Source organism: Rhinatrema bivittatum, chromosome 1 (assembly GCF_901001135.1).
Source record: "Rhinatrema bivittatum chromosome 1, aRhiBiv1.1, whole genome shotgun sequence".
In the NCBI taxonomy this organism is placed as follows: Eukaryota; Metazoa; Chordata; class Amphibia; order Gymnophiona; family Rhinatrematidae; genus Rhinatrema; species Rhinatrema bivittatum.
In genome coordinates this window covers 56,460,311-56,477,996 of record NC_042615.1, presented here as the reverse complement: position 1 = coordinate 56,477,996, position 17,686 = coordinate 56,460,311, and the positions used below count along the sequence as shown (strand labels likewise).

At 43.9% G+C, this 17,686-nt stretch overlaps 1 protein-coding gene across 5 annotated transcripts in view; it reads left to right on the top strand.

Annotated features, from left to right (window-relative positions):
- SH3D19 (SH3 domain containing 19) overlaps window positions 1-17,686 on the top strand; it is a 247,586-nt gene that overhangs the window by 149,439 nt on the left and 80,461 nt on the right. For all 5 annotated transcript variants that reach the window (XM_029605834.1, XM_029605745.1, XM_029605658.1 and 2 more), the window contains 2 exons: window positions 9,523-9,630; window positions 16,588-16,700. In XM_029605834.1, coding sequence (XP_029461694.1) covers window positions 9,523-9,630; window positions 16,588-16,700 — 221 coding nt within the window. The remainder of the gene's footprint in view (window positions 1-9,522; window positions 9,631-16,587; window positions 16,701-17,686) is intronic.

The window sequence follows — 17,686 nt, the reverse complement described above, 5'->3', positions numbered from 1 at the left end:
CCACAGGGAGCCCCGAAACGTAGCCCGACTCAAAATTTTTACCCGAAGCACATCTCTGTTTATTAACACATGCAGCATACCATCAGTGTAGCTGCCGTCCTGCTTCTTTACGGGCCGATACAGTAAGGAGCGGTAGGAAGAGCTGCGTTAGTGCCGGGCGCACCCGCGTTTGCCGCACACACACAGTCCAGCTCACCTACCGCTTGATACTGTATTTAAATAGCTTGAAAATGCAAGCCGCGTCCAAGAAGCGTCCGAGAAGGGTTAGGCCCGCGCAATCCATTTTATTGTATAGAGCGCTATTCATCGCCTATACAGTAACCTGGGTGCGCTGGTAAATGACATTTGAAATGACAGGTACCAGGAAGTTGACGGTTCTCCTACGCTCGGGATGGCCAGTCCTCTCTACCCTCCTCCCGAAGCAACGAAAGCGAAAAAGGAGAAAAGCGACATGTGACAGCTTACTTTTCTTGCAGCCCTCCTCCGGAGACGCACCGCAGCTCCCCTGCCTCCTGGGGGCTGCCCCCTGCCTCCCGGGGGCAGCCAGCGGCGAAAGCGGCCCCGCTGGTGAAGATGGATGCCTGCACGGGCCCTCTGACACGATCGCTCCAGCTGCGGCCACTTCTCCTGCGTGCATTCAGCCTGTGCGTGCAATTTGGCCGCTCAAAGCATGACGTCACTATGTTTGGCGTCACGGCGTGTGACGTCACGCCTTGAGCTGCCAAATTGCACGCGCAGGCTGATTGCACGCAGGAGAAGTGGCCGCAGCTGGAGCGATCGTGTCAGAGGTTTGCGGGGTTTTGGAGGGCTTTGTTTCGGGTAGAAATAATAATAGAAAGGTCCCTTGCAGCTTTCCTCCGGAATAAGTTGGCTGCTGCCTGTGCCTGCAGTAAAAGAGAAACCGAAGGAGCTGAAACACTTTGTTTTTTTCTAAGGGGGGGGGGCGAGATTGGTAATCAATAAAGAGGTGGGGGCTTTTCTGTTTTAAGAAGTCTCCCTCCGCAAACAATCATGCGGCTCTGTACTTTTCGCAGCTTTTTACTTTTTCCGCAGCCGCCGAGGCCCCGCAGGGAAGGTGGCCTGAAGGCGCTCTCTGTACCCCTGCTTTCCAGGCCGCTCAGGGCCTTTTGTCGTCCCCCCCCCCCCCCAGAACGAGAGCCCCAGTTAGCAAAACTAAAGGCAAACGAAAGGTCCTCCGTGACTTGGGCTGGAAGGGGCAGGGAAGGCAGGGCGGCTTCGGCGGGGGCCCTCGAGCGGCCTGCGATGAAAGCCGCGGATTACGCTGCCCCCCCCAGTCGCACGCCGCTTTCCTTATCTGCCTGCAGCAGCCAAACCGAGAGACCCGAAAAGACAAGGCAGACCCTTGGGGGTCGCTTTATTTCCAGCAAGGAAACTGGCATTTTCTGCTCCTCCAAGAAAAATAAAAAATACAAGGGGGTGGGTGATGTGCTGTCTTTTGCCGCCGGCTGTCCCCAGGAGGCAGGGGGGAGCCGCGGTGCGTCTCCGGAGGAGGGCTGCAAGAAAGTAAGTCACATGTCGCTTTTCTCCTTTTTCGCTTTCGTTGCTTCAGGAGGAGGGTAGAGAGGACTGGGCTGCCCCTTTTTCGCTCACCGGCCAGGGCAGGTGAGCGAGGGCTGGGGGAAAGTTTGCCGCCTACCCTTACCCCTGCCTCTAACGCAGGGGTAAGGGTAGAGGCGGTAAGTTAGCAGGTTAAACGCGCGGCTAAACTGCAGGTTAAAAAGGCGATAGCCGGGGCGCGCGTTACTGAATGGGGAGGGAATAGCTAATCCGATGGTTTACATCTCATATACATGCCGCGGGCGGAAGGGGTTACTCGTTGATTTAAAGAGGCGGTAAGAATGGGTTAAAGGGGATGGTGTATCGCGGGTTGGGCTAACGCGGCCAAATTGTGAGTAAAAGGCGCGGGTTAGGAGCAGGGTAACCGCGGCCGCACTTTACTGTATTGACCTGTTAGTCTGTGTGAGTATGTGTGGATCCTGAACCTCTGACATCTGGCAGCCTTGTGGTGTTTCCCTCCAAAACTGGGAAGGGGTAGAAGCAGAACCGAACTAACTGGAAACACAAACAAATCCTGGTCAGGATTACTGGGACTTGTCTTTATCCCCAGACATTACAGTAAGTCTGTGTGTAGAGTGCAATAGGCAGTTCTCATTGAATGTCCTTGGTTAATATTTTTCTTGTCCCCTGGTTCTTCAGCGTGCATCTCTGCACTGTTACTTTGTGCTGTGGGGCGTCCTGGTCTGGCAGACACACACACAACCAAATAATCCCAAACTAATGAAAATGCGACCTCCGGATTTATGACTTTACAATTATCACTCTGGGGAGCGGGTTTGGATGACCTGGGCCAGTTCAGTCACATCTATGGGCTGCTTTTCCAGAAAGGAAAAAAGAAAAAGGTAGAACTACAAGTCCCTAAATGCAACGTGATGAAACCAGAACTTGCCCAGTCTGTTCACATGACACGGAGGCCCTTGGGGGGAAGTACGCCACTCATGCCCCTCAGCCCGGGGCAGATAAGAATTGCTGACAGGAAAGCGGTGGTAACCCAACGTACTCTTGAATTTTAGTATGCAGGTTCCAACCTTGAAACCACAAATGGGCAGGTTTTTGTCACCTCAGAGTTATTTTCTCCAAATATGTGAATTTTTTTTTAATGCTTTCCAACATATGGAATTATTTTGGGGGACAATTTATTTTTTAGCCCACACTTCCAAATTATGCTCAAAGTGGCTTTCGGCAGTATTGGAGCAAATTATATAAAGGGGGTGGGGGGTCCCTGTCCATAGGAGGGAAAAATAACTCTCAAAGGAAGGGATGGAAAAATCACCAAATCTGGCTCAATGGAAGAGAACAGCAATGTCTTAAATGAGTCTAAAATTCAGAAATAAGGGAAAGACCTCCCCCCTAAAAAAAAAAAAAATCCCCCTTTTTTTTTTTATTGTGGAAAACAGAGGCTGCAGAATGAGGGAGACTGCTCTCTATGAAAAGCCCATCCCCCTCAACACCTTGTGCCAGCGCAAGAGAAATAGATGGGTGGGGGGGGAATAGAATCAGCTGGCAAAGGATGGCACACCCCTCTCACAACACGTACACAAACCATAATCGGCACATCTCTACTCACACACACAACACAATCAGCACAATTGTATATTTGAGTGTTGGGAAAGTATATTGAGAGCTTGAATTAATCCTGTGTGTCATTTAAGTTTTAAATATAATTTAGAGTTTGTGTGTTGGAAAAGTAATTTTGAGAGTTTGCAAAAGTTACTTAGCTGAGTTGAGAAGGTGTGAAAGCTAATTCCCGAACAAGGATCGGTGCTGGGACCTGTGCTGTTTTACATATTCATAAATGATCTGGGAAAGGGGAACAACAAGTGAGGTGAATCAAATTTTGCAGATGACAAGACTATTCAAAGCTGTTAAAACAGCATTGAACTTTGAGGAACTGCAGAAGGATCTTGCGAGACTAGGCATCTGAACCACAGATGAAATTTAATAGGGAAAAATGCAAAATGATGCCCATAGGGAAAATATTCCTAACTATGCATACGCGCAGTGCTTGGGTTCTGTATTAGGAGCCACCATCCAGGATAAGGACCTTGGCGTTCTTGTGGGGCAGAGGAGTTAGAGCAGCGGGTTACATACCAGGGTTCAAATCCCACTGCCGCTTCTTGTGATCTTGGCGAGTCACTTTACCTTCCGTTAACCTCAAGTACAAAATTAGATTTTGAGCCCCTGGGGATAGGAAAATAGCTGCAGCACCTGAATGTAATCCACTTTGAAGTACTTGAAAAGCAGAATATTAAAAAAAAAACCCCAAGGAAATCCTCAGCTCAGTCTGTGGCGGCTGTCAAATAAGCAAAACGGAATGATCCGGAAAGGAACAGAGAATAGAATGGAGAAAAATCATATTGCTTTTGTATCGAGACTTGGTGCGACCATACTTTGAGAACTGTGTGCAGTTCCAGTCACCTCCTCTCGAAAAAGATATGGCGGATCTAGAAGAGGTCCAGATGAGCGTTAAAAAAAAAAAAAAAATGATAAAGGGGATGGAATGGCTCCCCTACGATAGGCTATATACAGGTTAGGGCTCTTTAGCTTGGGAAAGACAGCGAAGGCGGACAGTGACTGATTTAGGATTTGCTGCCCCCACCCCCTCCCCTGACACAGTACAGCTAGACAACAGGGAAGCAGGTCTAAGGCACAGCCCTACGGTTTCCTGTGGTGGCTCGGAGGGGTAGATTCTGTGGCAAAATGTGAAAATTCTGAGGTATATTGACAAACATTTCTCTTTTATATTAGATTATAAACCTTGCTTGTGTTTGTATAATTTTCCCTTTACTGGGTTAGAAAAAGGGATCTCAAGTATCAGTACAGGGAAGAGATCTCAGGGTTAGGGAAAGGAGATGAGGAGAGGACCAGGGATGAGGAGAGAGGGAGGAGGATGTGAGGAGAAGATGAGCGGGCCAGAGATGGAAGATGGCAAAGATAAGAAATCGGGGGGGGTGGCCGCGGCGAGGGTAAGAAGGGAGAAAAGGCCAGGATCTGGGGAGAAGGGAGAGGCACTTTTGTAGCATTTGAAGGTTCCTGGATCTGAGAGACAGAATCCAAGATGAAGGGAGAGGATCTGATTTGCAGTGAGAGGGAGGCAGATGTCCCTACTGGTTCTGTTCTTCCTTGCAATCCTCTCTCTAGCTTTTCAACCAATCTGGCAGAGAGTAGCAATCCTATCTCTCTCTCACACACTCGCACACAACCACTGCCTCCCTCCCCTATTCCCCCTTCCTCTCTCTCACAGACACCTACCCCCTAGCTGATCCTCTCCCCTCCTCCAGTGATTCCCCACAGTCCCTCCTGACCTCCCCTCTGTCTGCTGCAAGCTCCCCCTCCCCTCCTGTTTCCTGCACATTGCCTGTTAGGGGAGGGGCTGGATCAGGAAGTAGAGGTCTGTTCTCTACTGAGATTCAGCACAGCCGAAGGCAGCAAACCTTCAGCCAGCCTGCTGTACCCCCTTGCCACCCCCCGATTTTTGCCACCCTAGGCACAGGCCCAGTGTGCCTATTGACAAATCCCAGTCTGAAGATGGGATATGATAGAAGTTTATAAAATGAGTGTGGTGAACTGGTAAACTAGGGTTATTTTACCCTTTCCAATACTACTAAAACAAGGAGGTAACCAGCAGGTTTAAAACAAATCATATTAAGTACATTTTCAGTCGCCACTCAATCAAGCTGTGAAATCTGTTGCCAGAAGATGCGGTCAAGGCAACTAGCATAGTAAGGTTTAAGAGGTTTGGAGAAGTCCCTGGAGGAAAAGTCAATAGAACATTATTAGACAGGTAGATTAGGGAAAGCCATTGCTATCCTTGGACGTAAGTAACAGTAAATAGGTTTGCTTTTTGGGTTCTGCCAGGTACTTGTAACTCAGACTGGCCACTGTTGGAGATAGGATGTTCGGCTCAGTGGACCGTGGTCTGATCCAGTATGGCATTTCTTATATAATCAGCCCACACCACTTCATGTACAAATTCACACATACGCATCATAGAACCCTCCACTCTCCACCATAGATCACTCAAGCCCACAATACGCACACCCCTTTCTCACACCCGCAAACAGTGCTCCAGTGTGCACGATATTCACACACACACACACACACACACACACACACACTCCCCCTGGACCTATGCGCACCCAGACATTTGCACATATCTGAGATTTCACTGTTCGTGGCTGAATTCATGCCAGAATGTTTTGTGGAAACTGAGTAAATTGAGATACTGCTTCAGTCTTGCTCTGGGCTAAGCTGCTGGATGGTTTTTTTTTTTTTAGAAAAGAGTGCTTGCCAACACTTCACAGCCTCTCACCACCTCCCATAAGCACCACGAGGCTATTTAAGGCCACGCTGCAGACATATTGCACCAGTTGCGCCTTCCAAGCTGCTCTTTCTCTCCTTGCCTCCCTATCTCCCTTTCCCTCATGATGGCAACAAATGGGGAAAAACCATACTGAAACATAGTGCATGCTCAATATGTAATGTAAGAACCCCATCACCCCTTCTACTAGTATATGTTCTTGAAGTCATGCCTCCGTGTGCTCTTCTCAGTTGTGCTAGTGCCATGTTTGTTCCAAAGATGTAACAGTCTAAACAACCATGAACTGCTTCAGACCCAACCAAATACCTAAACTAGTAAACAGCACTCTGTTATAGAATATAAAAACTCTGTATTTAGCTTAAATATTTCAGTCCTTGTTAGGACCAACGTATTGGATGAAAAATGTTTTCATCTTCAGCATAGTGCACTTGACCCTTCCTTGTTTCATTCTGTGTGCACCTACAGACTGTTGAATTGTACGGCTGACAGCTGAGGCATCGTTGCCTAGAGCAGCATAAACAGGAATAACTGGGTAGGTCACTCGGTCCTTATCTGCTGTCATCTTTCATTACGCACGCAGATCCTTGGAAGAAAAATTTGCAGTGCCCAGACAGGTTCTAGGAGTGCTTGGAGCACTGTTGGGGAGAGAACAGGTCTTCTCTTTGCCTATACTGAGCCTCAAATCACATAGAAAATAATTTCTACAAACCTTTCTCCTTTTGTTTTATTTGACGCCTCACTTTCCTCCTGCTCTTTGGGTTTTGGGCTCCCAACTCAGTTGGAACCGGGGCTGGAATTTGGTGCTGTTAACCTTTATTTGCAGCTTTTTGAGTGGAGGGTGGGGGGGGGGCCTCTGTTTTACATCCCCTCCCAACTTAGCTAGTTCACGCATCGCAGTGATGTTCCTTGGCCGGGCGCCATGCACCAGGGCTCATTCTGGAACCCATAAATCCAGCCACTAGATGGCAGCATTGCGTGGTAAGTGACACTCTGCCTGCCCAGGGGCTGTGACCGCTGCATCCCTGCCGTCCTCGGCCCCGGGGGTGCAGAATTGCTGAGTCGGGAATCGAACATACTGTATATATGGTGACTGATTCACTAAGCTTCTTTCTTAGGGAGACAGAATGGGAGAAAACTCTTGGTGCATGAATCTGGTTCATAATCTGATAAGGACCAAGTAATTGTCAAATGTACATTTAATTATAAAGCAGTTAATTGTTTGAATTAGGTGTTCCGCGTTTGCCTAGAAATTATAAAGGGGTGATGCCTGGTTAACTTTATGGAATTGAAAATATGGTGAATCGCGGTTAAGAAGCTATTAGCAATTCATTTTTCACACAAAGAAATTATTCAACAGTTCTTTTTGGTCAGTCTAGCCTGAGGGGAGTAGATGAATTTGCTGTGGAATTCATATGCCTAGCAAGATGATAAATACTTTCCAGTTTGGTGGCTACTTCCTGCCTCAGGTCAACCCTCTAGCAAAGAAATAACCACGTAGCTATAAGATTTAAGCTAATTGTGAGGGTGAAGGAGTATCATGGAACATGAGGTAATGGGGTAAAATAAGAAAAGTGACTTCCTTCTGCATGTTTGTCTCATTTAAGTCTGGGCTGACGTAAAATGAGGTCTGCCATCTGGATCTTTTCATCGAGCAGTGATTATTTAGGATTTTGCTGGTATCAGCTGAAACTTGAGAAGCTATAAGATGAAAAAAAAAAAACGTTGCTCAAGTGATTTCTGTCAGGGCACTGTGAGTTCAGAGTCTTCGGAAATAATGATACGTTCTGTACAAAATCTGGAAAGACCTCACTTGGGTATCAGCAGATCTTGCAGCAGACAAAATATATATGTAAAGTTGAGTATTGTCGATGCACTCGGTTTAGAGTTGTTCGCAGCTGTGATTGTACAATGCCAATTCAGTGTATCACTGGTTTTCTCCAGTGATTTCTGTATATCAAAGCCTCATGGGTCATTTCTGTATCTGTCATCATGATAATAGCTTCGACTCTGGTTTTTCCTAACTAACTAGGAAGCAGGTCGTGTTTAAAGCTATAAAGAGGAATTATTTCCCTGCAGAAGTCTTTCATCCGATGGGTCTTGAAGGTGAGCTGAGGGAGGCTGGTGCACTGCAATGGTGGAGGACTTCCAGAAGTAGGGAGCAGCAGAATGAAGTGGGGAACTCAAGGGGCCTGAGAGGGGTGAGCAAAAGGTTATGTTACTTAGCTTGAGGATGGTAGATTTGCAGATAATCCAGGGAAGAATTTATCCACTGAAAAGGGTGGATGGAGGAGGCACGAAACAGCCTCTCTTCAGAGGTGGTGAGAGCAGAATGGTCTTGGAATCCAAAAAGACAGAATAGGCATAGTGAATCCTTAATGGAGGGAATCCGGGGGTAAAACTGGAGATCAAGGTGGGTTTGCATTGCAGTAGGTAGAATGGAAAGACTTGTCGGCCTTCATCCCTCAAAATGTTCTGTGTTTTGATTGCAGCTTGTGGAAGGGAGGGATAGCAGAGTGATAAGCTATATAGAGAGAGAGAATGTAGGGATCCATAGGCATGCAGGACCTGGAGAGAAGGAAAAGTTTGAATGTGAATTAGAGTAGGCTGGAGAGAGAGGAAGAAAATGCCTGTTACAGAGAGTGCTATAAATAAACTTCTTTGTGTGTGCATTGCAGACATTTTTTGTGGTGGGTGTCTGCCTCTTTGTAGGTGTATCTGTTTTTCAAAGAGGCAAAGAAAGTATTTGACTTTTTGTAGCACTCACATTTTGCAATTTTTTAAAATTAGCTACATGAAAAAAAAAAAGCAATTACTTTAAGATTGATGTTTTGTCATTAAAAGTATTATACATGTTTCTCAATAAACACATGCTTCATGGTTAGAGTAATCCAAAATAGGTGAGTGACAATGAAAATTAAATCAAAAACACAAAAAACACGTATCCACTCAAATTTAAATATTTAAATAGACACAAAACTAAAACAGCGTGAATGTTTAATTGATCGAAGGACTGTCATAACACTGGAGAGGTTACTTAGTGCAATACGTTTCTCCACAAGAATGGTCATATGTAATCATAGCTCCAAGGGTCTTTTTTTAGAAATGCTTATTCAAAATTTGTGCAAATGTCTTGTGAAATATCAAAAGAAGAAACTTTTCCAATGCATCCAAAACGTATGTGAAATAGAAAAAGCTTACTTGTGCTGAAGATTAGAGTTCCACCGGGCCTGAAAACACGGCACCATGTTTCGGAGAACCTGCTTCAGGGGCTTGTATTAAAGATATAAAATGTACCGGCCCATGAACCCCCTATTGATAGCACATAATTCAAGACTTTTGCACAAATTTTGAATAAGCATTTCTAAAAAAAAAAAAAAAGACCCTTGGACCTATGGTTACATATGACCGGTTCTTGCGGAGAAACGTATTGCACTAAGTAACCTCTCCAGTGTTTTGACAGTCCTTCTATCATTTAAACATTCACACTGTTTTAGTTTTGTGTCTTTAAATATTTAAATTTGAGTGGATGAGTGTGTGTTGTGTTTTTTGAGAGTTACTTTACCAGTCAAGCAAGTGAAACAGTTTGATACGAGGATTTTAGTTTGTTTTTCTCTTCCTTGTAGATCCTTTTCAGCTTTTCATCAAACCAGAGCCTCCTAAAGAGCAACCCACTGCTCCAGCGCCGGTCCGGAAACCCACCGTCATCAGAATCCCCAACAAGATGAGCAGGTGTAAGTATTCACAGCCCCATGTGTGTGCTGCGGCCGCCTCATTGCTGCTTGAATTGAGAAGCTGACCTGCCAGTGTGTATCCTCCTCCCTTGTGTTTCCCTTTCTTATGAAATGCACATCGATCACTCTAGATCTATGATTTATTCCCTAGATTGTATTTCTGTGATGACTTAAATCTGAAAAATAAAATGCATTTTTAGATTATGGGTCTATAATTCCTGTGTACAGCTCATTACCTCCTCTTTTACCTGGCTTTTCTTGACAGACATTGGAGAGAGTCAAAATTCGATAAATAGGAAGTTTACAAAGAGTATGCTGATACGTAATTAGGTTTAGTGGCACAAGGAAAGATGGTGCTTGCAGAGAACTGCAGATTTATATTCGAGCTTTAATTTTGTGCTGTTTTATTTGTGACTGTATGTTTTATGTTTTTTACAAATATTTATAAAACTTATAAACTGTCTAATCAGCAAAAGCTAACATCATAAGGTAAAAACATACAAACAGAGCAATCATAAACAGACATCCATCCTCACTACTAACACACCATTCACCACCTCCCCACATAACTAAAATCATAAAAATTACCTAAGCTACTTCCCCTCAGGTCAGCAGAGATCAGAATACATTCCTCCTAATCTGTCATACACAGAGCTCCACTAGTTAATCACTAAAATCAGGGTTAATTGTATGTTAATTTAAATCACAAATTAAGGTATCTACAAAGAAAAGACTGATATAATGAAACAAAGATTGAGATGTCTGTTTTAAATTGCAGATTTTATTTACATAAGCTTGTATGGTGCTTATTAATACCATTGTCCCTTTGAATGTAAAAATGTTATTTTTACTATAATTGTTGAGGTGTATTCCGTGTTATCAGGCTGCCACTGTACTTTGTAACTGAGCATTGTCATGGAGCTTACACTGGCCCCAATTTAATAAGGTGCACTCAGCCATGCGTAAACTTTTCTATGTACAACTTTACCCAATGCAACAAGGAGTTTAATGCACAAAAATGTGCACACACATTAATACTCTTCCATGCAAATCCCAATCAAGGCGTGAGCTACTAACCCCCATTGCAGAGAGATGCATAGGCTTCACTCATATTTTCTTAATGCTGGAAATTAAATTCCTGATCAGAGGTGGAATAAAGTTTCTAGAGCTAGTGTTTGTTTGAACCCTGAGTTTTGTGGTGCAGGAGTCATGTACTTAGCATTTATGACCAAAAAAAAGTTTGTGCACATTAAAAAAAAAAAAAAGTTAGCATAAAATGTGCTCCTAAAAGTTAGGATCACACATGTGTTTGGGTTTTTTTGTAATTAGCATTTTATTTATTTTGTAAATATCAAACAATACATTAACCTTCATACAATGGTTATGTATGGTAGGCAGAATATTCCTTAATCCCCACCCCCTTTTCCCCCTTTGCAGAGTTCTCTTGACATCGAGACATGGAGTCCATAAACGTTGACTTAAAACCAGTATGTTCCCCCAAAGAAAGATTAAGAAGATAAATAAAAAGATACAATATCTAGACAATATTAACTACTTTGTAATAATCTATATACCTCTCTACTCAAAAGGAGTAAGAAGTAACCCTATACACAGGATTATTGTTGTTGTGTATAAAAATCTAGAAAAGGCTTCCATACCAGAAAGGAAGGAAGACATCCGTCTGTGTTTGGCTGCCGTTAGAGAGGCTAAGCGATAATGTGTATATAGTTTTTCGATAACATCTGTAATGGAAGGCAGCTGTACTACCTTCCACTGGGCTGCTATAGCACTACGTGATGCTATGAAAACCTGAATGCAGAATTTCTGTTGATGTTTGCCCAGCCCAGATGCAGGCATATGGAGCAAGGCCACCTCGGCAGAAGGGGCCAGCGTAATACCCAGGACTTAATCCAACCCGGAGAACACCGATTTCCAAAAGTGTGAAACCCGGTTACAACCCCACCATATATGAAAATAGGAGCCCGGTTCCCCATACATACGCTAACCAATGTTGGAGTGTTTAAGATAGATTTTATGTAATTTGTCTGTGGTGAGATACCAATGGAAGATCATTTTACAACCATTTTCCTGCAAACGAGCAGAGATGGAGCATTTGCTGCTGTGCGAGTAATTTTTTCCCAAGCTTTTTGCCCTAACTTCCAATACAAATCCCCTTCCCACTTCACAATATGGTAAAAAGGCGTGGCTCTGCATCAAAAATCAAATTATAAACTTTTGATATAGAGCCGTGAATAGAGTCACAGTTTGCAAAGGGAGAACTGTTTCGTAAATGATTTGTCTTTTGCAAAGAATTAACAAAAATTTGTGATTTGTGCAGACACTAAGAAGTTAATGGGGGTCTACATGATAACTTTGCTCAAGTGCCTCTTTTGATAACAAGCTGCCCTGGTGCATCAAGTAGCCAATAGTGTTGATTCCCTACTTATGCCACATATGAAATAGATTAGTTTGATATTCCGCCTTAATCGCACATTATGAAACAATGAAGTTTGATAGAAATACCAGTATTGCCCCATGAGCTTTTCTTTCCATTGGACCCAAACCTTCCTGGTTGTCCAGGGCAGACAATTTATTGGTCGCCAAGTTGCTTGAGATTGCCATGGCAACACCTTAATAGACATTTCCCCAATTTGCCACTGCTCAATCTGCACCTATTGTTTTGCTGAGGTCTGGCTGTTAGTCTAGCAGTGCTCTAAATTGGGATGCTGTGAAATGCCAGGAGAGATTAGGTACCCCCAGGCCTCCCTGTGATCTAGAGAGAAATAACACATGGGGTGAAATTCTGGGAGAATGGCGTCTCCATATAAAATCAAATATCTTTTTCTGCCAATCGCGAAGTATGTGGGAAGGAATGTGAATTGGTAGGGATGAAAAAAGTTACAGAAACTTAGGTAATATACTCATTTTAAAAATTGCTATCCGGCTGAGCCAGGAGAACATATCTTTAGCCCATCTGCTTAAGTCTTTATCAGTGTTTTTCACCAGTGGTACATAGTTGAGATCATACAAATCTGTTACATAAGATCCTAGATAAATCCCCAAATACTTAAGGCAAGTTTTACCCAGCAAATAGGGAAACAAATAGGTTGATATTAAGAAGCTCCGATTTCTCAAAATTTACCTTGAAACCAGAGACTTTACTAAAGCAATTAAATTCATGCTCGACCCCAGCTAGGTAGTGTTTCGGGTTTATAAGAGTGAACATATATCGGCAAAGAAGGATAATTTAAAATTAATGGCTCCTAGATAGACTCCTTGGATTGAGGATGCTGAGCTTATTCTAATTGTGAGGGGCTCTAAAAATAAAGCAAATAGCAGAGGGGAGAGTGAACACCCTTGCCTAGTGCCTCTGTCTATAGCAAAGTCATCGCCATATCCTCCGTTTACCTTAACTCTAGCTTTGGGGTAGTTATACAACTTTTGAACCCACTGAAGAAAAAATGGGCCAAATGCCATCCTGCGCAGTTTGAAATAAATAAGGCCAATGAACAAGGTCGAAGGCTTTTTCTGCTTCTATGGATAGTAAGACCGTGGTAATCCGCTCTTTATGGACCCACCACATGAAGTCAACAATTTTTCGCACATTATCGGCCGCCATGCGTTGCAGGACAAACCCCACCTGATCAGAATGCACCAATGATGGCAAATATCTGTTAAGCCTGAGAGCAAGCACTCTGGTTAGGATCTTTAAGTCCAGATTTATCAAAGATATAGGTTTACACGATCCGCAGAATGAAGGATCCCTGCCTGGCTTAGCAATAACAGATATGCATGCTACATTAGAGTGCTCTGATATAGCACCCACTTCTCTCCACATTATTAAAAAAAGTTCACTAAAGGACCCACTAGGATGAAGAAATTTTTTGATAGTAAGCTCTAGATAGGCCATCCAGCCCAGGAGATTTGCCCGGTTTAAGAGATTTAATCACCTGTAATACTTCCTCGCTAGTAATGAGCACATCTAAGGCCTGTTGTTGATTGTAAGACAAAATAGGGAGGGCCACTGTTTGTAGATATTAGTCTGTTTCCAAGGGATTAATCATAGTGTCTGTGCGGTAGAGATTTTGGTAAAAACTAGTGAAAGAATCTCGAATCTCAGCCGTTGTGGTGTGAATGGTCCCTTTAGTGTCCTTGATTTTAGAGATGATACTTTGCGCTATCCTAGCTTTTACCCACTGGGCCAGAAAGCATCCTGATTTATCACCACCTTCAAAATACGCCTGCTTTGTTTTTTCAAGGGCAAGAAGCACTTGCAGATCATCCAATCTGCGGAGTTCCAATTTAGCAACTAGAAGCTTATGATATATCTTTGAGGATTGGGTCCTCATGCTTATTAGACAATTGTTCTATTGTAACCTGAAGGTCATATTGTGCCTTGCTCCTAGCCCTCTTACGAGCATCAGCTTTGGATATAAACAGGTCCCGGGCTACAGCCTTAGAACATTCCCAGAATATCCCTGGTGCTGTAGAATTATCAGAGTTTATTCAGAAATACTCTTCTAAGTGAGTTTCTAAATTCCTTACAAAGTCATCATCCTGAAAGAGAGACTCGTTCCGCTTCCAAAAACGGGTACCCTTGTCCCCATGAATAAGACCAAGGTCTAGCCACACAGGAGCATGGTCGGACCAGGAAATAGTGTCGATAGCAACTGTCTGAATATTGGTTAATAAAGTTTTGTCTACCAAGAAAAAATCTATTTTAGAGTAACTATTGTGTGGGGCAGAATAAAAGGTGTAAGAGCGTGATGTGGGATAGCGGTGCCTCCACACTTGTATTTCTGACTTGTGTTTTGTGCGACCAACTTTTAGGACCACAAATAGTTTTCTGCAGACAGTGTGCCTACGTGCATAAAATGGTTTTATGTTCGGTAAGCATGTGTTTGTGCACATCTTTATGTGGGGTTAGGGTGCTTTTTTTTTTTTTTTTTTAAGCCCCCTAATGCATTCCCCTATCACATGACCCACCAGATACCACGTGATAGGGGAAGTGGCCGGTCAGTGCCATTTTGAAATATGGCGCTGACAGGACCCAGAGCTATGGGCTGCTCCAGGCCCCCACTGAACTCTGGTAACAACTTTTTGCAGTACAGGGAAGGTTGGGGGTGAGGTTCCTGCAGCCTTCCCCCACCCAAGGCCTTTATTTAGGTGGGGGTGGGGGGAACCATTAGACTCTAGGAGTATGAATGTATTTGGATTGGGGGAAGAGGGGCAGAGGTGGATTGATGCTGGAGGGGTTTTTTTAAGAAGGACATTTAGCCTCAGGAGAGAGGGGTTGTGTTGCATACTTATGGAATGGATTAAGGAAGGGTACAGGGTCTTATTGCACACTTTAAAACTTTTTTCTTTTTTTTTAACCTCTTGTGGGGGTTGCCACTGCCTCTAAAGGCGGGCAGGTGATGCAAAAGACCCCCCCCCCAACAGGGACTGTTTAGCACATTTGGGGTAGGGTGGGGGATTTTTGGACCTTGGGTCTTTTAAGTGATGGCAGCCCCGGCCAAAATGAGCCGTCATTTCATGCATCAGCCCAGTTTCACGGTGCATTTTTTAATAGTGCATTTCTCCCGTGATTAAAAAAAAAAAAAATCATACCTCATGATTGCCACCATATTTTGTTGGGGAGGGGCAAACTATCGTGGGACGTTCCACCCCCCACCCCCGCGATTAATTGTGCCTCCTATGATGAAATATTGTGGCATAGTAAATGATGCTGTTAGATTGTAAGCCGTCTGGGTACAGGGAAATACCTGCAGTACCTGAATGTAACTCGTCTTGAGCTACCAATGAAAAGGCCTGAGCTAAATCTAAATAAATAAAATATTTTGCAGGGTCTTGGTGCATACTGACCTTCCATAACAGCATTTCCTGATGCTTTGCTAAGTAGTTGCAGGTGGGGGGTTTTTGTGTGGAGGGGAGGGGTAAGTCTAAGGCATTTTCTATATTGATGATCTTACTACCCTTACACACCATTATTTTCTGTGCTGCCGAGCCACAACAGTGTTTCAGAACATATGTAAATGAGGCCAGGTTGTGACTGAAGTGCAAGTGTGTTTGGCTTATTGCCGTTAGATCATGCTGGCAGGTGCTTTCTTTGCTCATATCCAGATGTTGCTGAATCATCAAAATAACTTTGCATGTCCAAAAAGGGATTCTCTGCCTCATGCACATTGTAATGAGGAAGATAATATATATTCTATGCTGGGAAAAAGACTTTTCATAAAATCCCTCATTATTATGCTTATTAATCTATTCAGACTCCCAAAGAACTTCTTTCCAAACTTCACTTAGCGTATTAGATATCCGTCCAACCCTCTTGAAAAGCTCTTCACCACAGCCTCCTTTCTGGCTTGTAAGTGGGTGACCTGACCCTTTAGTTTGTTTGAGCTTTGGGACAGGAAACTCTGTAACTCTGTTGTACTTGTGGCTGGTATAAATCATTTATTGTAGCACTTTATTGGCTTGTTTGTTCTGTGTTCACTGTAAACACTGTAATAAGAAAATAGTAGAGGTAAGGAAATGGTCCATTTATGTATCATTCTTCTTGTTCCCCCAAAATCACAGCTAGCTAACACCACTCATGACCTGATCATTTCCTTCTATATAGTACAGGGGTGGCCTACTCCAATCCTCGAGAGCCACAATGAATATCTATAAGATAGATCCGCATGCACTGCCTCCATTGTAAGCAAATCTATCTCATGCCACATTCATTATGGATATCGTGAAAACCTTGACCTGTTTGTTGCTCTCGAGGACCGGAGTTGGCCACCCCTGGTATAGTACAATAGTGTTAAATTTTATTCCTGGTCATCCAGTTCATTGACCTGCTGGGGTAGAGATTATTTTTTACTTGGTTTTCTTTAAGTTGATTTTGTCAAACCTGTTTGATAACTCGACCACAGACGACATGGAGCTAATGCGATATGGGTGTCATTCCAGCTGTATCTGAAGATCCCCAAGCCCCTCCACCACTTCCTGCTAATAAACCCATTGGAAGCCTGTTTAGCAATCCAGGTGCAAAGCCCGGTTGGAATACCAGAACAGGAAATGTGGTAAGTTTGTCTTTTTTGTTTGTGTGGGGGGTTTTTTTGTTTGTTTGGTTTTTTTTTTTCAAGGCCAATAATTACTGTGAAAATCTTGAAGGGTAGCAAAGAATCCAGTGTCTCACTTCATAAATGGCAATGTCATCTGTCCTCTGATGGATTTTTTTTTCTTAAGTAGCTTCTTTTGTATGTTTCTGTAAACCAATAGGCTTTTTACATTGGGAAGAATTATCCATGATTGAGTCATCTTGCTTTTCAAAACAGCATAGCCAACTCAAAAGTAGGTTGTGTTGACTTGTTCTCCTCTGGATGTTTCATTTTATGTCTAATGCCATATTCTTATAAGAGGAGAGAAAAACCCAAATAATTTTCCCCTATATTTTCATGTCTGGTTGTCAGGAGTTGATCAGTCTTCAGTATTGAATCTCTTACTTCTGGGGGTCAGTAATCTATTTCACATGTGCCATGAGTGGCGCTCGAGATTTTCAGTGGCTCGGCAGCATTGTCCCAGCACTGAATAGCAATGGAGTGACAGCTGTGTGCTGCTGCTGCTACTGCTACTGTCCATCGGTGTCTTGCAGTCTTCAGCCTCCTCTCTGCCTGGATCTAGCCTTGTGCTGCCTGAAACGAACTTGCTGGGGCGGAGGCAGCAGCTTGCGAGACCAATAAGTAGGAGGCAGGGGTGATGGCAGCAGTAGCAGGGAGCCACTTGGAAGGAACCAGGTGGTGGTGGCCTCAGTGTGAGCACAGCCAGTTGCAGAAGGTGGAACCAGGTGCACCTTACTGGGCTGAAGCTATAACTGAAGAGCCAGAGGGGAGTCCACAGGTGGGAAGATCAGTAGTAGCGGTAGAATCTTCTCTGGTGGGGCTCCTGATCAGGAGGATCAGTGTCAGGGAAGAGAGGCATCAAGTGTAAATGAGAAAACGCAGCATAAGGGCCTGAGACTGCTTATTTGAGCAGTTGCAGTGCTGCTGTTAGCATAGGGATCAGGCTG